The sequence below is a fragment of the Genypterus blacodes genome, unplaced genomic scaffold, assembly GCF_046128005.1.
Source record: "Genypterus blacodes isolate CSIRO-AG114 ecotype Tasmania unplaced genomic scaffold, CSIRO-AGI_Gbla_v1 ptg000028l_1, whole genome shotgun sequence".
NCBI classification, from domain to species: domain Eukaryota; kingdom Metazoa; phylum Chordata; class Actinopteri; order Ophidiiformes; family Ophidiidae; genus Genypterus; species Genypterus blacodes.
Genome location: NW_027466841.1, coordinates 3,320,668 through 3,338,681, shown reverse-complemented (window position 1 = coordinate 3,338,681; position 18,014 = coordinate 3,320,668). Strand labels below are relative to the sequence as shown.

Below are 18,014 nucleotides of genomic sequence, written 5' to 3'. Positions count from 1 at the left end.
TATCAATGGTTTACAAAACACAGGTTATAAGCTTCGAAATTCCTGCAAATCAGTGGGAGAGGAGAAAAAAAGAAAAGAAGCTGTGTCAAAACATTCATCACTTAATTTAATGCAATATTGCTGCTGTGATTTATGGTGATAAAAAGCGCCTACTTCTCTCTGCTGATCAGACTGCTCTCCCGCTGAAAACACAAACTTTTGTGGCACCAGCTTCAGTTTTAATTCAAAGAGATATGTTACTATACCAGCTTATGCAACATTATGAAGGTCTCATTCCGGAAGAAAATTGTCTAGCTGTATTCCTCTGGCTTATGTTCCCACACATGGCTGTCTGTCAATATGCAGGCACATTAACAATAAGAAAGGGCTACAGGGGGGTTCTTGGATTGCCCCCACTGATAACCCTTTGGCCACAGCGCAGTGTGGCTTCTAGAGAATCTTCAGCCGTGCTTTGACTGTACTGACTGGGACGTTTTCAGGTCTGACCGTCAGTCTGGACGAGTACACAGAGTCTGTGATGTCATACATCAGCTTCTGTGAGGACAGCTGTATACAGACCATGGTGTGCTTCAACAATGACAAACCCTGGTTCACGGTGAAACTCAGGCAGCTCTGCCGGCAGAAGGAGCAGGCATTTAGGAGCGGGGACCGAGACGGATTCATAGAGGCTAAGTACAGATTTAGCAAGGCGGTGAGAGATGCTAAGAAACTGTACTCTGAGAAACTGATGCAGCAGTTTGCAGCTAATGACACTGCATCTGTGTGGAAGGGTCTCAGAGAAAGCACCAACCACCAAGCCTAAACCCGCTCAGTCTCTAAATGATCTGTGCCTTGCAAACAGGTTGAATGAGTTTTACTGCTGCCTTGATGGTCAAGCTGCCAGCCCTGACACTCTTGACATCTACAGCCATCACCAGCCCTCCCTCCCTCCCTCCTCCACACAGATGGCCCTCACAGAGGCCCCCTCCTCCCCCACCTCATCAACGACCCTTCACTTCTAGAGAAGGACGTTAACAGGCTGTTCAGGTGTCAGAACCCCCACAAAGCTGCCGGTCCGGACTATGTCTCACCCCCCACTGAAGCACTGCACTGATCAGCTGTCTCCGGTGTTCACCGACATCTTTAACACCTCATTGGAGACATGCCATGTACCAGCCTGCTTCAAAGATTCAACTATCATCCCCATCCCCAAGAAGCCAAGAACCACAGGAATTAACGACTACAGACCCGTTGCTCTGACCTCTGTAGTCATGTATTCCTTTGAGCGCCTGTTGCTGCCCCACCTGAAATCCCTCACCGACTCCCTCCTGGACCCCCTGCAGTTCGCCTACAGAAACAACAGGTCTGTAGACGTCAACATGGCCCTCCATTTTATCCTCCAGCACGTGGAATCCGCAGCAGGCTACGCCAGGATCCTGTTTGTGGACTTCAGCTCCGCCTTCAATACCATCATCCAGTCACTGCTGCAGGACAAGCTCTCCCAGCTTCACATGCCCGACTCCACCTGCAGGTGGATCACAGACTTCCTGACTGACAGGAAGCAGCACGTGCAGCTGGGGAAACATGTCTCGGATGCACGCACCATCAGCACCGGTTCCCCTCAGGGCTGCATTCTTTCCCCTCTGCTCTTCTCCTTGTACACCAATGACTGCACCTCCAGTCATCAAATGCTAAATGACCGTAAAAAAAATGACCGTAATGTCATCAGTTGGTCCGGCTCGTGAAGTTTGTGGACGACACAACCCTCATTGGACTCATCTCTGATGGGGACGAGTCCGCCTACAGGCAGGATATTGACCGTCTGGTGAATTGGTGCAGGCAGAATAAGCTGGAGCTTAATGCTCTAAAGACAAAGGAGATGGTCGTGGATTTCCGACTGAACGCAGCCCCACCCGCCCCATCACTCTGTGTGGCTCCCCAGTTGACAGTGTGGAGTCTTTTTGATTCCTGGGATCCATCATCTCCCAGGACCTCAAGTGGGAGCTCAACATCAGTTCCCTCACCAAAAAGGCCCAGCAGAGAATATTCTTCCTGCGGCAGCTGAAGAAGTTCAGCCTGCCAAAGACAATGATGGTGCGCTTCTACTCTGCCATCATTGAGTCCATCCTTACCTCCTCCATCACCGTCTGGTTCGCTGCAGCCACTGCCAAGGAAAAGGGTGGGCTGCAGCTTATCATACGCTGTGCCGAGAGGTGATCGGCTGCAACCTGCCTTCCCTCCAGGACCTGCACGCCTCCCGGACCCTGAGGCGGGCAGGCAAGATTTTGGCCGACCCCTCCCACCCTGGACACAAACTGTTTGCAACCCTCCCCTCTGGCAGGAGGCTGAGGTCCATCAGGACCAAAACCTCACGCCACAAATCAGGTTTCTTCCCCTCTGCAGTTGACCTCATTAATCAAGGCCCGGGTCTGCCACTGACCACATAATTTCCCTAGCAACTTGCATGTTTAATCTTATTCCAATTAGTTAATTTATTTAATTTTGTGTGTTTTTTTAAATTCATTTCAATTTCTTTGCATAGTTGTTGTCTTGTTGGCTTATGTCTTATATGTTTTATATCGCACCAATAACCACAAAAAAATTCCTTTTTAGTGTAAACTTAATAGGCAATTAAAGCTATTCTGATTCTGATTCTGATTTGTAGTTGGATCACTGGAATCCAATGTACACAGCCTCTCTTGGGATACAAGAATGATATCTCTGGAGGGGGGAGTTTACCAGATGTTCCCAGTTCACCCTCACTACTCATTTGAGTAAACCAGGTCTGTCCAGACATCTCTGCCAACATATGATCCAACTCATCACCAGCTGGTGATCCGCTCTGCACTCCCTTCACCCAAATATATAAGATATACAACTATAGATCGAATGGTACAACCACAAGTCTCAGTAATTGGTGATTGATGATGCAAGCCTTTTCTACCAATCATCGGCGTCCAGGTTTCACAGTATGTTATTGCCTACATTGGCTTTGAAGTCCCCTAGCTACACAGTCTTCAGTTGGACTGATCTTTGGGACCCCACTCAGATATTCCAACAAGGTTGGGTACTCCAAACTACTGTTCAGTGCACAGGCAGAGACAGAAGTCAATCCTCCCTCCCACAACATATAGTTGCAAGGAGGCTACCCTCTCATTCCTAGGGGGATAATTCCGATTTAGAGGTGCTTAAACGAAATGAAACAAAACACTCTTTTATTAATCCAGAGGGAAATTCTTTTCCCCACTCAGTTGTATGCTTGCATTATTGTTGTATGCAGACAGAAACACACACACACACATGTAAACACCCCATGCTAACAAGGTCTGTATACTTCAATTTTGCAGAGAGATGCCGAGTGAGGGGGGCTGCCGCTTGCAGGCGCCCGGGAGCAATTTGGGGGTTAGGTCTTCATGAAGACCAGGCTGGTGAACAGCATGAGGAGGAGGTGCCAGGCTGTTGTGGCTGTGTATGGTTTTTCCACACGCTACTTTGGCTCCTGACTGTTTGTTAAATGAATACATTGTAAAATTGCCAATATGTCTCATTTCTTCCTTGTTACTGATAGACTTCAATCATCCAATCCACCAAACAACACCAAACAAGAGTCAATAGCAACAGCAGAATAAGCTGTTTGGCATCGGCAGAGAAGATTTGGCAAATTTTTCATGAGCGCAACATGAGCTTCCCACCCCACTCCTTAAAAGCGCCCTTTGGGTAACGATACCTCAGACTTTCTGCACAACTGTTCCTAGCCATCCTCCTCCTCCTGTCCTAATCTTATCCTCAACCACAATCTTTGCCCTATCCTTAACCCCTCTACTTTCCCGAATACTAATGAATACTAATACGGACGCTGTGAGCTGTCAGCCAGGGCTGATAAGACTTTGAAGTCTCTGGCTGTCACAATCAATCGGCTGCAACCACCTCTGCATCCCTTCACCATTCACCAAATCTAAGGACATCTTCACAGACAGACAGAACGCACAAACAAGCCACAAAGACATACAAATGGACAGATCCGACACATGGACAACATCCGCCGGTTTCATCAACTATTCGATGAAACTGACGTTGATCAAAACGGAGTAGGCGGGAGAGAGTTATGTCCACGAGAAGTGATTGTTCAGTTTTCCCGCAGTGTTCAATGTGAGACCATAAAGCCAGAACATATAATAGCTAGTGAAGTGCATTGGGGGGACTGAGCCCAAGAGGCCGTGCACAAAAACTGAACTCAATAACCTCCAAACCAAGAGGAAGTAGAAAACGCCCAAAGGGTGCTTTTAAGGGCTTGGGCAGGAGTTTCAGGAGAGGTTGGGGTCAGGGGTGATGGGTAGGGCTCGGGTGAAGGGGGTGTGGCTGGCTTTTGTAGTAACCTTTAATGAATGGTCGTGGATTTCCGACTGAACGCAGCCCCACCTGCCCCCATCACTCTGTGTGACTCCCCAGTTGACACTGTGGAGTCCTTTCGTTTCCTGGGAGCCATCATCCCCCAGGACCTCAAGTGGGAGCTCAACATCAGCTCCCTCACCAAAAAATCCCAGCAAAGGATGTTCTTCCTGAGGCAGCTGAAGAAGTTCAGCCTGCCAAAGACATTGATGGTACGCTTCTACTCTGCCATCATTGAGTCCATCCTCACCTCCTCCATCACTGTCTGGTACGCTGCAGCCACTGCCAAGGACAAGGGCAGGCTGCAGCGTATCATCCGCTCTGCCGAGAAGGTGATCCACATATGCAAGTGGATTTGCAAATGTAGAAACTCTGATCTATGTTTAAACAATATGTACCACATATACAATAGTTTTGGTAAAGAAACAAATGTAAGACCTGGAGCTTTCCTTGTAGATTTCTTTTGTCATTATTTCTGACAGCTTCATAATATATGTATTGGATAGATAAGGACTGAGAATAGTAAATGCATGTATCCACGATTTATCAAATGTTTTCCCATTAAGCCCATTATCAAGAGATTAAATGTACGGCTGTCAGTCTTAAAAAGAAAAGATATTGGAGATACAGCACAAGGTCTCAGTTTGTATACATTAAATCATCATTCATGATGAATATATTCACTAAATTAATCAGGATTCTTTGCCATCAACCTTTACTGTGGGTGCTGTGTTGAGTAGATATCTATAGCTGTTATCTGGAGAAGGATAGGTTCCAGTTTCTGTTGTAGAATTACAGGTTATTTAGGGTCTTGCAGAAAATCTAATAAAGTCAGTATTGTATATATTTAAGATTTAAGATTTAAGATACTTCATTCTAGTCATTTTGCATGCAATTCGCAGCAATTACACACAATTGAAATTTGTCTTGCATGTATTGCAAGACAATTATGGTCTTGCATTGCAATATGGTGTTGCCTAAGAAGCAGTTGACATTTGAGTTTGAATAAAAAGAAAGTTCAAGTGCCAAAGTTTCACTTAAATCTAATCTGGAGATTATGTCATTTTACAGTAAGAATAAACTAAATACATATAAAACTGTAAATGTAATGATTAATCTGGAACATTTTTATTGTATTTGACGGTCCATGGCAAGTGAAGATCACTATTTTGGAAACTGCACACACATTAAATTCCCTTTATTTATTTTGGGATATCTTAATTACTTGGGAGCGTTCATATAAACTTATCTTCCAGAACAGTTTAGTGTCAGCATTCTGTATTTTGCTGTATGGTGCTGTTAGGAAGATATCAGATTTTATAAGGTGCATGGGTGATACATTTGATGAGTAGTTGCATTTTCCATCAGGGTAAGGGGATACTGCCAGGTCAGAATTAGAAAGGTATTTTGCAAGTCTGCGCTCATGCATCCTTAAGCATAAACTGATATCAGGGACTACTAGAGTGCATATAAGGTGGTACATAAGATCTTAAATGCCCACCTGCTTGTCTAATTTCATCTGCGATGGTGCTGCACCATCATTTGCAGCAGCCAAAGTATAGTCATTGACATAAGCAAGTGTTGCTTTTTCAGTACAGTTTTGAAGAAGCTTGGGCAGACATTACGGCATTACTTTATTGACTTAACTATAAGTCTTTTCAGGGAAATAGTGTTTCCTTCAGTTGATAATGGAGTTTGTAAGTCTTTCTGTATTGACAGTTGTGTGCTTTTCCTGGAAAGTCTTGGTGTTGTTTTTGTTTGTTTAAAACAACATAAATGAGGATGTTATTACATAGATAATATATATATATATATATATATATATATATATATATATATATATAAACGCATGGGCTAAACTGATTCTCTTTTCTGCCATTTTTGTGCCTGTGCATGTACTCAAAATCACATTTTAATTATGTATCCATTCAAACACTGGAATAAAATTAGTGTAATAAAATTCTGTATATCAGCATGTTTATTGCATTTTATGAAGTATTCATTTTGTGATGCTAAAGCTAAATCTGAGTTAGACAATGAGTAATAAAGTGTATTTCTGTTTAAAACTACAACCTGCTAATGCTGTGTGCCTGTCAGACCCAACATTGTTAGACATTGTATTGTCACAGCCAAGATTTGACTATATATAGATAAGATATAGAGTATTGAAACTTACTTTCTTTTTATTTTCCCTATTTGTTTAGGTTTATTTTTTCATGTACATCATAAATCAGTCGTTCTAAAATTGGCACTCAATATGCAAAAGCAAAGTAAGTAGTAAGTAAAACTGCATCCAAAAAATCTATCTGCATATATTTTGGAATTTGCTCATTGTGTATTTAAGGGGGATTAATGCCAATTCCCAGGAAAGGAAAATGTGAATATTAACAATTCATAAGAGATAAACCTTCTGCCAATTAACCTTATTCCTTTCAAACTTACTGTGGGCTGATGTAGCTTCCCTTAGATGATATGTTCACTTCACTGTTTTGGACAAAATACAGAGTGAATGCTTTGTATTGAAGAACAGAGAAATGTTTATTGAAGTCTTACATCATAAAAAGACAATTCAACAGCTAGTTCATATTTTATGTACTCTGTCGAATGGCTTCATATGGATGTTTTCTCTTACTCAGATTCAGTCTGAAAAGAAAGAAGAAATCAAATTAATCAACACATGCTTCGTAGTTTTATGATGACTTTTAATACTTGAATTTCAGTGACAAAATATTAACAAAATAGTCCCTGTATTAAAAGAAACATTAATTAAACATCCCATCAAACTAAGCGGCTCAACCAACTTTTTTTCATGAAATTATATTTTATCTTTCTTCAGGTATTTATTTAGGTAAATATTACCTTTCCAGAATCACGGCTCTTGGCTCTCATCTTGTTGACCTGGGACTCAGCGATGTCAGCACGCTCCTGAGCTTCCTCCAGTTCATGCTGGGCCTTCCTGTGCCTCGACATGTGAGTGTTGGCCTGCTCCTCCTGTTACAAGACAAGTTACAAGACAATCCATGGTGATATTGTTATGGGACCTACTGTAAATTAATTGCCTCATCAATAAATTTTACTTACAGCCTCCTCAGCCTGTCTCTTGTAGGACTTGACCTTGAGCTGCAGTTTGTCCACCAGATCCTGAAGTCTGGTCACATTCTTCTTGTCCTCCTCAGTCTAAACAGATAAAGGATTGTTACTGCAGGAGTGGAGATAAAGAATTATCTCCACTCCTGCAGTCATCGGTATTTGTAACACAAGAAGAACTTGCCTGGTAGGTCAGTTCCTTCACTCTCCTCTCATATTTGCGGACTCCTTTAATAGCATCAGCTCCACGCCTCTGCTCACCCTCAACTTCAGATTCCAGCTCACGCACCTGTGCAAATGACACATTTGACAAAGACAAAGAGTCAAATGCAGAATTTGATCCACACATTAAAAATTCGACTTTCCTTCTGAATATCACAACCATTCATAAATTGTGAACATGTGTGTAGTATATATATTTCATACCCTGGACTCCAGTTTCTGAAGCTGCTTCTTGCCACCCTTCATGGCCAGGTTCTCAGCCTCATCCAGACGGTGCTGCAGGTCCTTGACTGTGACCTCCAGGTTCTTCTTCATCCTCTCCAGATGAGCACTGGTGTCCTGCTCCTTCTTCAGCTCCTCAGCCATCATGGCAGCCTGAAATGACGAAAGGCTATCTCATTTAGCTAGCAATATAATATTAATATTAATAATAATAATAATAATAATGATGATATAACAGTAACAGCTTAGAATTGGGTCAGCATATAGAACTTTTGGGTGTTTAACAAATAAACGCACATCAGTGATGGCCTTTTTGGCTTTCTCCTCAGCATTTCTTGCTTCCTGAACAGAATCGTCCACTTCACCCTGAACCTGGATAAGATCAGATTCCAGCTTCTTCTTGGTGTTCATAAGACTGGTGTTCTGGAAAATGAAGGAAAACCTATTAAGTACAATAAAAATATGTGTAATATTAAGTTTTTCCCTTGGAATCGCTGAACACAAACCTGAGAGTGAAGCAGTCCCACACGCTCGCTCGCATCAACCAGCTCCTGCTCAGCCACTTTGCGTCCTCTCTCTGTCTGCTCCAAAGCTGCTCTCAGCTCCTCGATTTCAGCCACCATCAGACCATTTCTGCGCTCCACCATGGCAACCTGCTCCTTCATGTCTTCATGCCCTCTGATAGCATCATCAAGGTGCAGTTGGGCATCCTGGCAAAACAAAAGTACAAAGGGGTAAGTTTTGTTTAGGATTCTACAATTTCTTCTTTCGACGTTGCTGCAGAACTCACCTTGAGCTGTCCCTGGACGTTCCTCAGTTGTTTCTGGGCCTCAGCAGCCTGCCTGTTAGCATGACTGAGCTGAATCTCCATCTCATTCAGGTCTCCCTCCATCTTCTTCTTGATTCTCAGAGCATCATTCCTGCTTCTGACCTCAGAGTCAAGAGTGTTCTGCATGGAGTCGATCACCCTCTGGCTGTTCCTCTTGATCTGCTCCATCTCCTCATCTTTCTCTGCCAGCTTCCTGTCAACCTCACCTTTGATCTGGTTGAGCTCCAGCTGAACACGGAGAATCTTGGCCTCCTCATGCTCTAGGGTACCCTAAAAGACAAGTTAACCGATTTACTTTAATTGTAGTGATTTTAATGTTTTAGTCAAGATTAAACCAAATTTTGAATAATACTTGGTCTAATATATACTGTTGCAAACAGTATTTTACCTCTGCCTCCTCAAGGGCTGTTTGAATTTCACACTTCTCACACTCCACAGTCTTCTTAGCTTTCTCCAGCTCATGAATGCTCTTTCCAGTCTCACCAATCTGTTCAGTCAGGTCAGAGATCTCCTCTAGAGAAGGACCAAAATATAACTGTTTATAACAAGTCTATATAGTAATTACAAGTCAACAAAAGTCAGTATTGTTGATTTTGTAAAATTGATTCTCCTACTTTTCAAATTTTAACGAATAGTGGAAACATTAATGCACGCAAGTCAGTCTTTAAGGAATTGGGAAGTTGCTTGGGCAGCACTAACGGTTTGCAACTTTATGATTCCTAATCTAGAAACCATTAGTCAGATTTTTAAATGCTGCATTGTCAACATACGCTGCAGGTTCTTGTTCTCTCTCTTCATGGTCTCCAGGTGATCCAGAGACTCCTCATAAGAGTTTTTCATCTTGAACAGTTCAGTGCTGAGAGAGCGAGCCTCCTTCTGGGCTCCTTCCAGCTCTGCCTGGCCCTCCTCATACTTCTGTTTCCATTCTGCCAGGACCTAACATTAAAAAGATAAATAAAAATTGTAACTGACAAATTCGATTTGGGTTTCGTCTGACCAACCTGAATGAGTTCCTAACTAAATGTTTACCTTGTCAAAGTTCCTCTGCTTCTTGTCAAGGTTAGCAGCCAGACCATTAGCTCTCTCCACATCAATCATGAGGTCCTCCACCTCACCCAGCAGCCTCTGTTTGGTCTTCTCCAAAGAGGCACACTTGGAGTTCACAGCCTCAATGGATTCCTCAGCATCCTGCAGACGCTGGGCAAGCTTTTTCCTGCAGTCAACAAAGATTTCTTTTTAGATACATGGAGTATATCAGGTAAATGAACTGCTCAGGAATTCATTTAATTGAGTCTCCTAAAAGAAGAGAGGCTTAAGTTACTTGGCCTCTTCCAGCTCCTCAGTGCGCTGCACAGCATCAGTCTCATATTTGCTTCTCCACTGAGCCACCTCGCTGTTGGCCTTGGACATTCCTCTCTGCAGCTCAGCCTTTGCCTCCTGCTCCTCCTCATACTGCTCTCTGAGCAGGTCACAGTCATGGCGAGCTGACTGGACAGCATGGGCCAGGGCGTTCTTGGCCTGTAAATCACAGTGATACATTGTGAATCATTCAAATGTATAACTGGTATTTAAATACTATGTGCATAAGTAATCATACGTCTTAATGTCAGACGCCTCTGACTGGCATTGATTTTGCTGGAAAGATCTATAAACAGGAGGAGGTGGGAATCATCATACCTTCACTTCCTCCTCAACGTGCCTCTTAAGCTCCTCAACCTGCTGAGTGAATGCCTGCTTGCCCCTGGTCAGCTGGGAAACAAGAGCTTCTTTCTCCTCAAGCTGGCGAGAATACTCACCTGAAGATGAAGAGTAAATGTGTTATGATTGTGTTTTTTTTTATCAAAATTATTTCACTGACCAGTTTTCAATTAAGGGGACTCACCATTCTCTGTCTGCAGTCTTGCTTTGAAAGCATTTATGTCATTCAGCTGGCGAACATTTTCATCATTTTTGGATTTCAGCTCACTCAGCTGATCCTCAAGAGTTCTGCACATTTTCTCCAAGTTGCCCTGTCAATATGAAAACATATTTTAACAGAAGAACATTTTGGCAGTGAAAATATGTGGTCATTTTCTACATTTATTTTAATGTTCTGTGTTTCTCATTTTCAAAAACAACACAAACCTACTTACCTTTGATTTGGAGACAGCCTCCATGTTGCTGGAGAGGTCATCAATCTCCATCTTGTACTCGCTCTTCTCCTTCTCCAGCTTCTGTTTGACACGCTGGAGGTTGTCAATCTGCTCTCCAAGCTCTGCAACACTGTCGGCCTGCTTCTTGCGGAGAGCTGCTGCAGTAGCTTCATGCTGCAGGGTGGACTCTTCAAGGTCACGACGCAGCTTCTGGAATTCAGCCTCGCGCTTCTTGTTCATCTCAATCTGAGCAGATGTTGCTCCACCAGCTTCCTCAAGCCTCTCACTGATCTCCTCAAGTTCCCTGGAGAGGTCAGCTCTCTGCTTCTCCACCTTAGCCCGAGCAGCACGCTCAGCCTCAATCTCTTCCTCCAGCTCCTCAATGCGAGCCTAAAATTTGCATCGTAGAAGTATGAGCAATATCTACTGAATTGAATGACTTGTTTTCATTTTACCAAGTCTAGTTTGCATTAATGTTGTGTTACCTGAAGTTCCTTAATCTTTTTCTGAAGTTGAGCACCAAGAGACTGTTCATCCTCAATCTTGCTGAGGAGCTGGCTGATCTCAAAGTCCTTCCTTTATGGGGTGAGCAAGAAAGTTTTTAGCTGTTAGAGAATCAATACTTAAGATTCATTATGGGGATATTAAAATGTATAGACAGAACATAAAACATTACTTCTTGATTTTCTCGTCAGATTGCTGTTTGTCGTTCTCCAGATCCATTATGGATTCCTGGGCCAGTTTCAGATCTCCCTCAAGCTTCCTCTTGGCTCTCTCAAGGTCCATGCGGAGCTTCTTCTCTTGCTCCAGGGATCCCTCAAGCTTTTGAATGATAAAAATTCATTTTAGTTTGTTTTGGGCATTTCAAAACTAATGCCAAGAAACCAATTGTGTAATAAAATGAATAAATGAAATAGAATATCAAAGGAATTGGCTTCTCACATCGTCCACTTGCTGTTCCAGCTTTGTCTTGGCCTTGGTCAGAGTGTTGACTTTGTCCTCCTCTGCCTGGAGATCGTCCAGTGTCTGCTGGTGTGCCTCCTGAAGGGCTTTCTTCTCCTTGGTCAACTTGGCAATAGACTCATCTTGAGATGCCATCTCCTCTGTGAGGTTTTTCACCTAATGGTGGCATGAAACGATAAACACTTCTTTCTTTTTGAAATTGAATATGGTCGAAGGCACAGAATATTAAGTCAGAGTAAACTTCACCTTGTTTTCAGTGGCATGTTTCTCCTTCTCCACTTTGGCCAAGGTGAGCTCTAAGTCATCAATGTCTTTCTTCAGCTCAGAACATTCATCCTCCAGCTTCCTCTTCTTGGCTGTCAGCTCAGCATTGACTTCCTCCTCATCCTCCAGTCTCTCAGAGGTCTCTTTGAGCTTTGCCTCAAGCTGGATCTTGCTCTTAATGAGCCCCTCACACCTTTCCTCAGCATCAGAGAGATTATCACCTTCCTATAGTTGAAACATACATATTCAATTTAATAAGTGTATGAATTTAACAGACGCAAACTTACTTTATGAATGGTCTGTAAACCAGGTTTGTTGCCTTACTCCAATTTTCTCACTTCGAAAATTCACTTCTTAATTTTTATTGGACTCACAGAAGCCACTTGCAGTTGCAGGTCATTCTTTTCCTGCAGTAGAGAAACCATCTTCTCCTCCAGTTCCTTCTTCTTGGCCAAGGCTGTAGCCAGGTCTGTTTTCATCTTCTCATAGTTCTCTTTCATGTTCTGCAGTTCCTTCTCAGTCTCAGCACTCTGCAGGAGAGGTTTGATCTTGAAGTAAAGTTTCAGCCATGGCCAGTTCTTCACATTCATGAATGAGCGGACGTTGTATTGGATGGAGAAGATAGATTCTCTGCAAAATCAGACAAAAACAGATATCTTTTCAGGGTATTTTCATAGAACCAAAAGTCAAGCAAACATTAATTTCAATGTTTTTACAGTTGCATTTTACACAGCATAATATTTTACCTCCTCTCCATCATCTTAACAAACTCCTTCCTCATGACATAACCTCTGCAGAGAGCCTGAGTCATGGTCACCAGTGAAGCCAGTTTCTCATCTCTCATCTCCTCCAGAGTACCCAGAAGACCAGCTTTGAAGAACACCTGTGTTTTTGAGAAAAAGAAATTACTCATCAGTCTATCTGCAAAATTCCTAAAGCAACAATATAGTCTACTGATGTCATCCATAAAATTACCTTAGTGTGTCCAAACATGTACTGAGTGTGGTCCACATCAATGGAGCCCAGGAGCTTCTCTGAAGCTTTCTTGTTGTCAATGAACTGTCCCTCAGGGATGACGCTGGCATTCAATACTTTGTATCTGAATGGAAGAAAATGATCACATTTATTAATAAGCATGGCTGCTGCTTTGTAAGCGTATCCTTTCCGGATATTGTTTACTTGACTTGAATTGAAATCACCTCTGTTTGAAGTCAGCATAGAGGATTCTGCTGGGGAAGCCCTTTCTGCAGATTCTGATACCTTCCAACACACCGTTACACCTCAGCTGGTGGATGACCAGGAAGTTCTCCATAAGACCTGGAAACAAATTACATTAGCATTGAATTTTTGTGATTATAATGTGACAGGCTGTAGAGTCGAGGAGTATGCTCTTGTTACCTGGTGTCTTTGATTCATTGGGGATCAGGCAACGGACAAAATGAGGATGAGTGCTCCTCAAATTGGACATCAGCTTGCCCAAGTTCTCCTGTGGATCATTAGTAATCATTAGAGCAAGATCCAGCCATCAGCAGGTCAATCTGTTTCTCTACATATGAATTAATACATACTCTGAAAAGAGCAGAGACAGTCTGGAAGGAACCACCCTTCTTCTTGCCACCCTTCTTTGCACCACCACCAGCCTCTGTTTTGAAAAACATACATGTACAGTTACACAACTGCAACTAAATACTTCTTTGTTACCTTCTGAGTTTGTCTTCATATGAAAGCCAAAACATTTTGTTTAGTTACATTAACATGAATGGAGTATACATTAATACATCATCACTCATTATCTAGACCTAGTCTAGATGGACTCTTACCTTCAGCTCCGTGTGTTGCATAAAGCATGGCAAGCAGTTTATTAGAAGCCTTCTGGTAGAGCTGAACAACTGAGTCGTTCAGAGGGTCCTTGTTCTTGTCCAGCCAGCCAGTGATGTTGTAGTCCACTGTGCCAGCATAATGAACCAGGGCAAAGTGAGCGTCAGCCTTGCCCTTTCCAGGCTTTGGCTTCTCAAAGGCCTTGGTCTTTCCAAGATGCTGATCATGCAGCTTGTTCTTGAAAGTTGTGTCAGAGGCCTTGGGGAACATGCACTCCTCTTCAAGGATGGAGAAGATGCCCAATGGCTGATGGATATCAAAATGTATGTGAATATTTTCATCATGTAAAAATCATTTGCACCAAAATGAAGAATTCAGTTGGATCAGGAAATCTTCTTACCTTCTCAATAAGTTCAATGCAGGCGGCCAAGTCCATACCAAAGTCAATGAACTCCCAAACAATGCCCTCTTTCTTATACTCCTCTTGCTCCAGCACAAACATGTGGTGGTTGAAGAACTGTTGCAGTTTCTCATTGGTGAAGTTGATGCAGAGTTGCTCCAAGCTGTTGTACTGTAATAATGGCGGAATTGTTACATCATCAATTATATAATGTCAAAATAATGTTGCTCTGCAACCCTGGTTAGATGTTCTTGAAGTCACTCACATCAAAGATCTCAAATCCAGCGATATCCAGCACACCAATGAAGAACTGTCTGGGCTGCTTTGTGTCCAACATCTCATTGATACGGATGACCATCCACAAGAACATTTTCTCATAGATAGACTTACAGAGAGCTGAGACAGCATTCATGACCTGGAGACAAGGACAACCCAATTAAACATTTCTTATTTGGATGTGATACCACATACGTTTTACTGTAGTTATTTATTGTTTTTCTTCCTTTTTGAAAGTTCCTTTACCTGTGGGACGGTCTGACCTTTGGTCACCATCTCATTTCCGACCTTGACTCTGGGATAGCACAGAGCTTTCAGCATGTCAGCCGAGTTCAGGCCCAAAAGGTAGGCGATTTTGTCAGCCACTGGAAAGACATTTAACACATATCCATCAGTCAACTAGAACATTGTTTGAAATATGTGTTTGCTTTCGTTCCCAAAATATCACAATTTACCCTCATTGCCATCGGGCTCAGCCTGCTCCTCGCGCTGCTTCTGCTTGAATTTCATGCTGCCATGATGTATCACAGCACCAGTCAGCTTGTAGATGCCCACCTTCTCCTCACTATTGAAGCCCAGGATGTCAATTGCGGTCTACATCAGACATGAAAGAATAAAATACAGTATATATATATATATATGCAACATGCCTTATTTTAAAAATTGAACTATTGATATCTTACATCAGTTGCAATGAACTCCTCCACATCATCAATGCTCTTGACAGTGATTTCACCCTGACTGATCATTGGGTAGTCATAGGGGTTGGTGGTGATCAGAAGAGCCTCTGAAACAGAAAAAAAACAAATACATGAGATTTTCCTCTGGTATTTTGTCTGGTATTGCTTTGATTTCAAAGTTCAAATTCTGTAGTGATGTACCCAGGAGCGCAGGTTGGTGGCCAGTCATCAGCTGATAGAAGATATGGTAGCTCCTCTCAGCAGACAACTGGAAGGTGACACGGGACTTCTCCAGCAGGTCTGAGAAATCAATTAAGTGCGTAAGATTATTGCATTTAACATAAGGGTTTTGCTGTCTCCAAGCATAGATTCTATCTCTGATGACTGTACTCACACTGTAATTCGCACATTTCATGATCAGAGTTGTCTCTGCATTTAACTGTTTCTAACCCAATCAGATATTGTTACCCAGTTAGTTCTTCCCTCAAGGGATTTAATGCACTAAAATTCCCACTGTAAACCGTTCTCATCCTTGCTTTTTCCTGTCACTATAGAATAACGCCAATAGTTATGTCCATTCTCTGCATGTACTATACATAATAATAACCATGACTGAAGTTTTCTACAAAAACACATCTACCATGTTAATAAATGTAATAAATGTCTAGAAATGTTTCAAAAGCAGATCACTGAATTTATCGTATGATTGACACTCACATGTTTCAATATCAGCTGAGGAAAGCTTGCCACTAGTGCCAAAGTGGATCCTGATGAATTTACCCTAGATAGCAAGAGCAGTATTAAGACCACTCTGAGAAAATAGGAAAAACAAATCTGTAGACGGTTCTGATTTGAATCACTTACAAAACGAGAGGAGTTGTCATTCCTCACTGTCTTGGCATTTCCATAAGACTCCAGCAGAGGGTTGGCCGCCACAATTTGGTCCTCAAGAGAGCCCTGGAAGAAAACATTCCAGTGACTAAACTCCAAATCGGCATATTCTTTTGCAGCAAAAACAGAAGTAATTTTACCTGGATTTTGCCAGCACCCACTGGCGCATCTGTTTTCTTTGCTCCCAGTGCTGCAATTGTTGCAAAGTACTGGATGACACGCTTGGTGTTGACAGTCTTTCCAGCACCGGATTCACCACTATGGGTGTAGAGAAGCATTTTGTAGGTTTTCTGCTTCAATGTCATGTCAGGTTTGTAAACATTTTACACACACTTTTGTGCTATACTCACGTGATCAGGACAGACTGGTTCTCACGATCTGAAATATAAACATGCATACTTCTGAGTTGAAATTTGTATAGTTGCTTCAGTAGCTTCAGTAGTTTAAGTTTACTATTGTGTACATGTATGCACTATTATGACTTTGATCTCACCAGTGAGCATGAACTGATAGGCATTGTCAGAGATGGAGAAGATGTGGGGTGGTGCCTCAATCCTCTTCTTGCCTCTGTATGCCGCCACAACCTCCGTATCATACACAGGAAGCCACTTGTAGGGATTCACGACAACGCAAAACAACCCAGAGTAGGTCTGTAGAGGACATAAACTGGGTGTGAATATTCTCATATACTGTATTCACAGTAATTGCTATATGTACAAAAACTCACATAGATCATCCATGATGCATAACGCTCTTTGAGGTTATACAGCACACAAGGCTCATTGAGATGGGTCATCATGGCCATGTCCTCAAGCTTATCGAACTTTGGAGGATTCATGGGATGGATGTCATCCTCCTTCACCGTGATACTCTAAGATGGACAATTGTGGCATGAATCAAATCCTCTTTCACAGTCAAAGTGTGATAGCGAATGATATCAAAATATATTTCCAGTTTTCTCTTACCTTGCCTGAAAAGGTTTCGACAGTGGCTTTGCCACCCTCTTTCTTGACAAGTTTACCCTTGAGGTACATCTCATCAGGCTCAACCACAAAGAAAGCGGTTTTGGCATCAAATGGAGCTGTTTGAGCCTCAATCCTTTCCTTCTCACCCTTACGGAGGTATACGGACGCTTTGCCATAGGCCGCCATCTCCGCGTCTGTGCTCATGATGGCACTTTAGTGGAGGCTGAAAGAGTTCAAATATGTAGTTAATTTTGTATTTTTCAGTTTTTGATGAACAGCCCATAATGCTTCAAATATTTCAAGATGACGCTCCAACAGTTTTGCTCAGTATTGGTCAGTGCTGTTTTATGTTTTCTTTGTTGTCATAATTAACTCTTTTACCTCAAGGTCCAACTGGGAATCGGTGGTACTGTATCTGGTAGAGGCTCAGGATGCTACAAAAAAAAATCAGATGCTGGAACATCAGATATCAGTTGGTATTAGCTGGTTTTAGTTTTTAAAATGTTGTATTTGTCCGTTCAACAATGCACATATACACCGTGTAACAAATAAGTCATATCAGTAGAATGACCAACACCATTTTAGGATTTATAGGCTAATGAGAGATACAATTAGTATCTGCATTATAAAACTGGCAAATTGCATGCAACCACATTAAGTGAAATTGAGAAATCAACAGTAGAATTTCTTCTTGACAATTCTTTCAGATCCCTTTCTCTGCACTTTAAAACCTAAGAAAAGGTCTTATTGGAGATTGGCAGGATGTGTGGTGGATACTGAACTGAACATGAACTGTTTATCATGTCATTTCAGAACAAACTAGTGCTTCAGAAATGTTAGTACATTATGGAAACTGTGATATTTCTACTGAGGGCTGTTGTGAAAAAACATGAGACT

General features: G+C 42.3%; 1 protein-coding gene across 1 annotated transcript; it reads right to left on the bottom strand.

Annotated features, from left to right (window-relative positions):
• Nucleotides 1–6,950: 6,950 nt before the first annotated feature.
• On the bottom strand, nt 6,951–17,321 carry LOC142993318 (myosin heavy chain, fast skeletal muscle). Its single transcript, XM_076143929.1, has 39 exons — nt 17,118–17,321; nt 16,880–17,023; nt 16,646–16,802; nt 16,503–16,530; nt 16,293–16,410; nt 16,126–16,218; nt 15,979–16,042; nt 15,463–15,561; nt 15,265–15,368; nt 15,037–15,175; nt 14,828–14,946; nt 14,571–14,720; nt 14,306–14,476; nt 13,908–14,211; nt 13,656–13,729; nt 13,486–13,573; nt 13,287–13,404; nt 13,063–13,186; nt 12,834–12,970; nt 12,462–12,717; nt 12,070–12,312; nt 11,803–11,979; nt 11,537–11,682; nt 11,346–11,436; nt 10,861–11,250; nt 10,611–10,737; nt 10,406–10,524; nt 10,050–10,246; nt 9,758–9,941; nt 9,499–9,664; nt 9,117–9,241; nt 8,690–8,998; nt 8,406–8,609; nt 8,197–8,322; nt 7,882–8,052; nt 7,640–7,744; nt 7,450–7,545; nt 7,228–7,359; nt 6,951–7,011 (listed from the first exon to the last, which is right to left on the bottom strand). The coding sequence occupies exons 1-39, from the start codon at nt 17,319–17,321 to the stop codon at nt 6,997–6,999; spliced, it is 5,814 nt and encodes a 1,937-aa protein (XP_076000044.1). The 3' UTR covers nt 6,951–6,996.
• Nucleotides 17,322–18,014: the final 693 nt, after the last annotated feature.

Coding starts and splice junctions, on each gene's coding strand:
- LOC142993318 (XM_076143929.1), bottom strand. CDS start 17,321: ATGAGCACAGACGCGGAGATGGCGGCCTATGGCAAAGCGTCCGTATAC. Junction 13,730..13,907: donor TGCAACACACGGAGCTGAAG/GTAAGAGTCCAT, acceptor TTTTCAAAACAG/AGGCTGGTGGTGGTGCAAAG. Junction 9,942..10,049: donor GAGGAGCTGGAAGAGGCCAA/GTAACTTAAGCC, acceptor TGTTGACTGCAG/GAAAAAGCTTGCCCAGCGTC.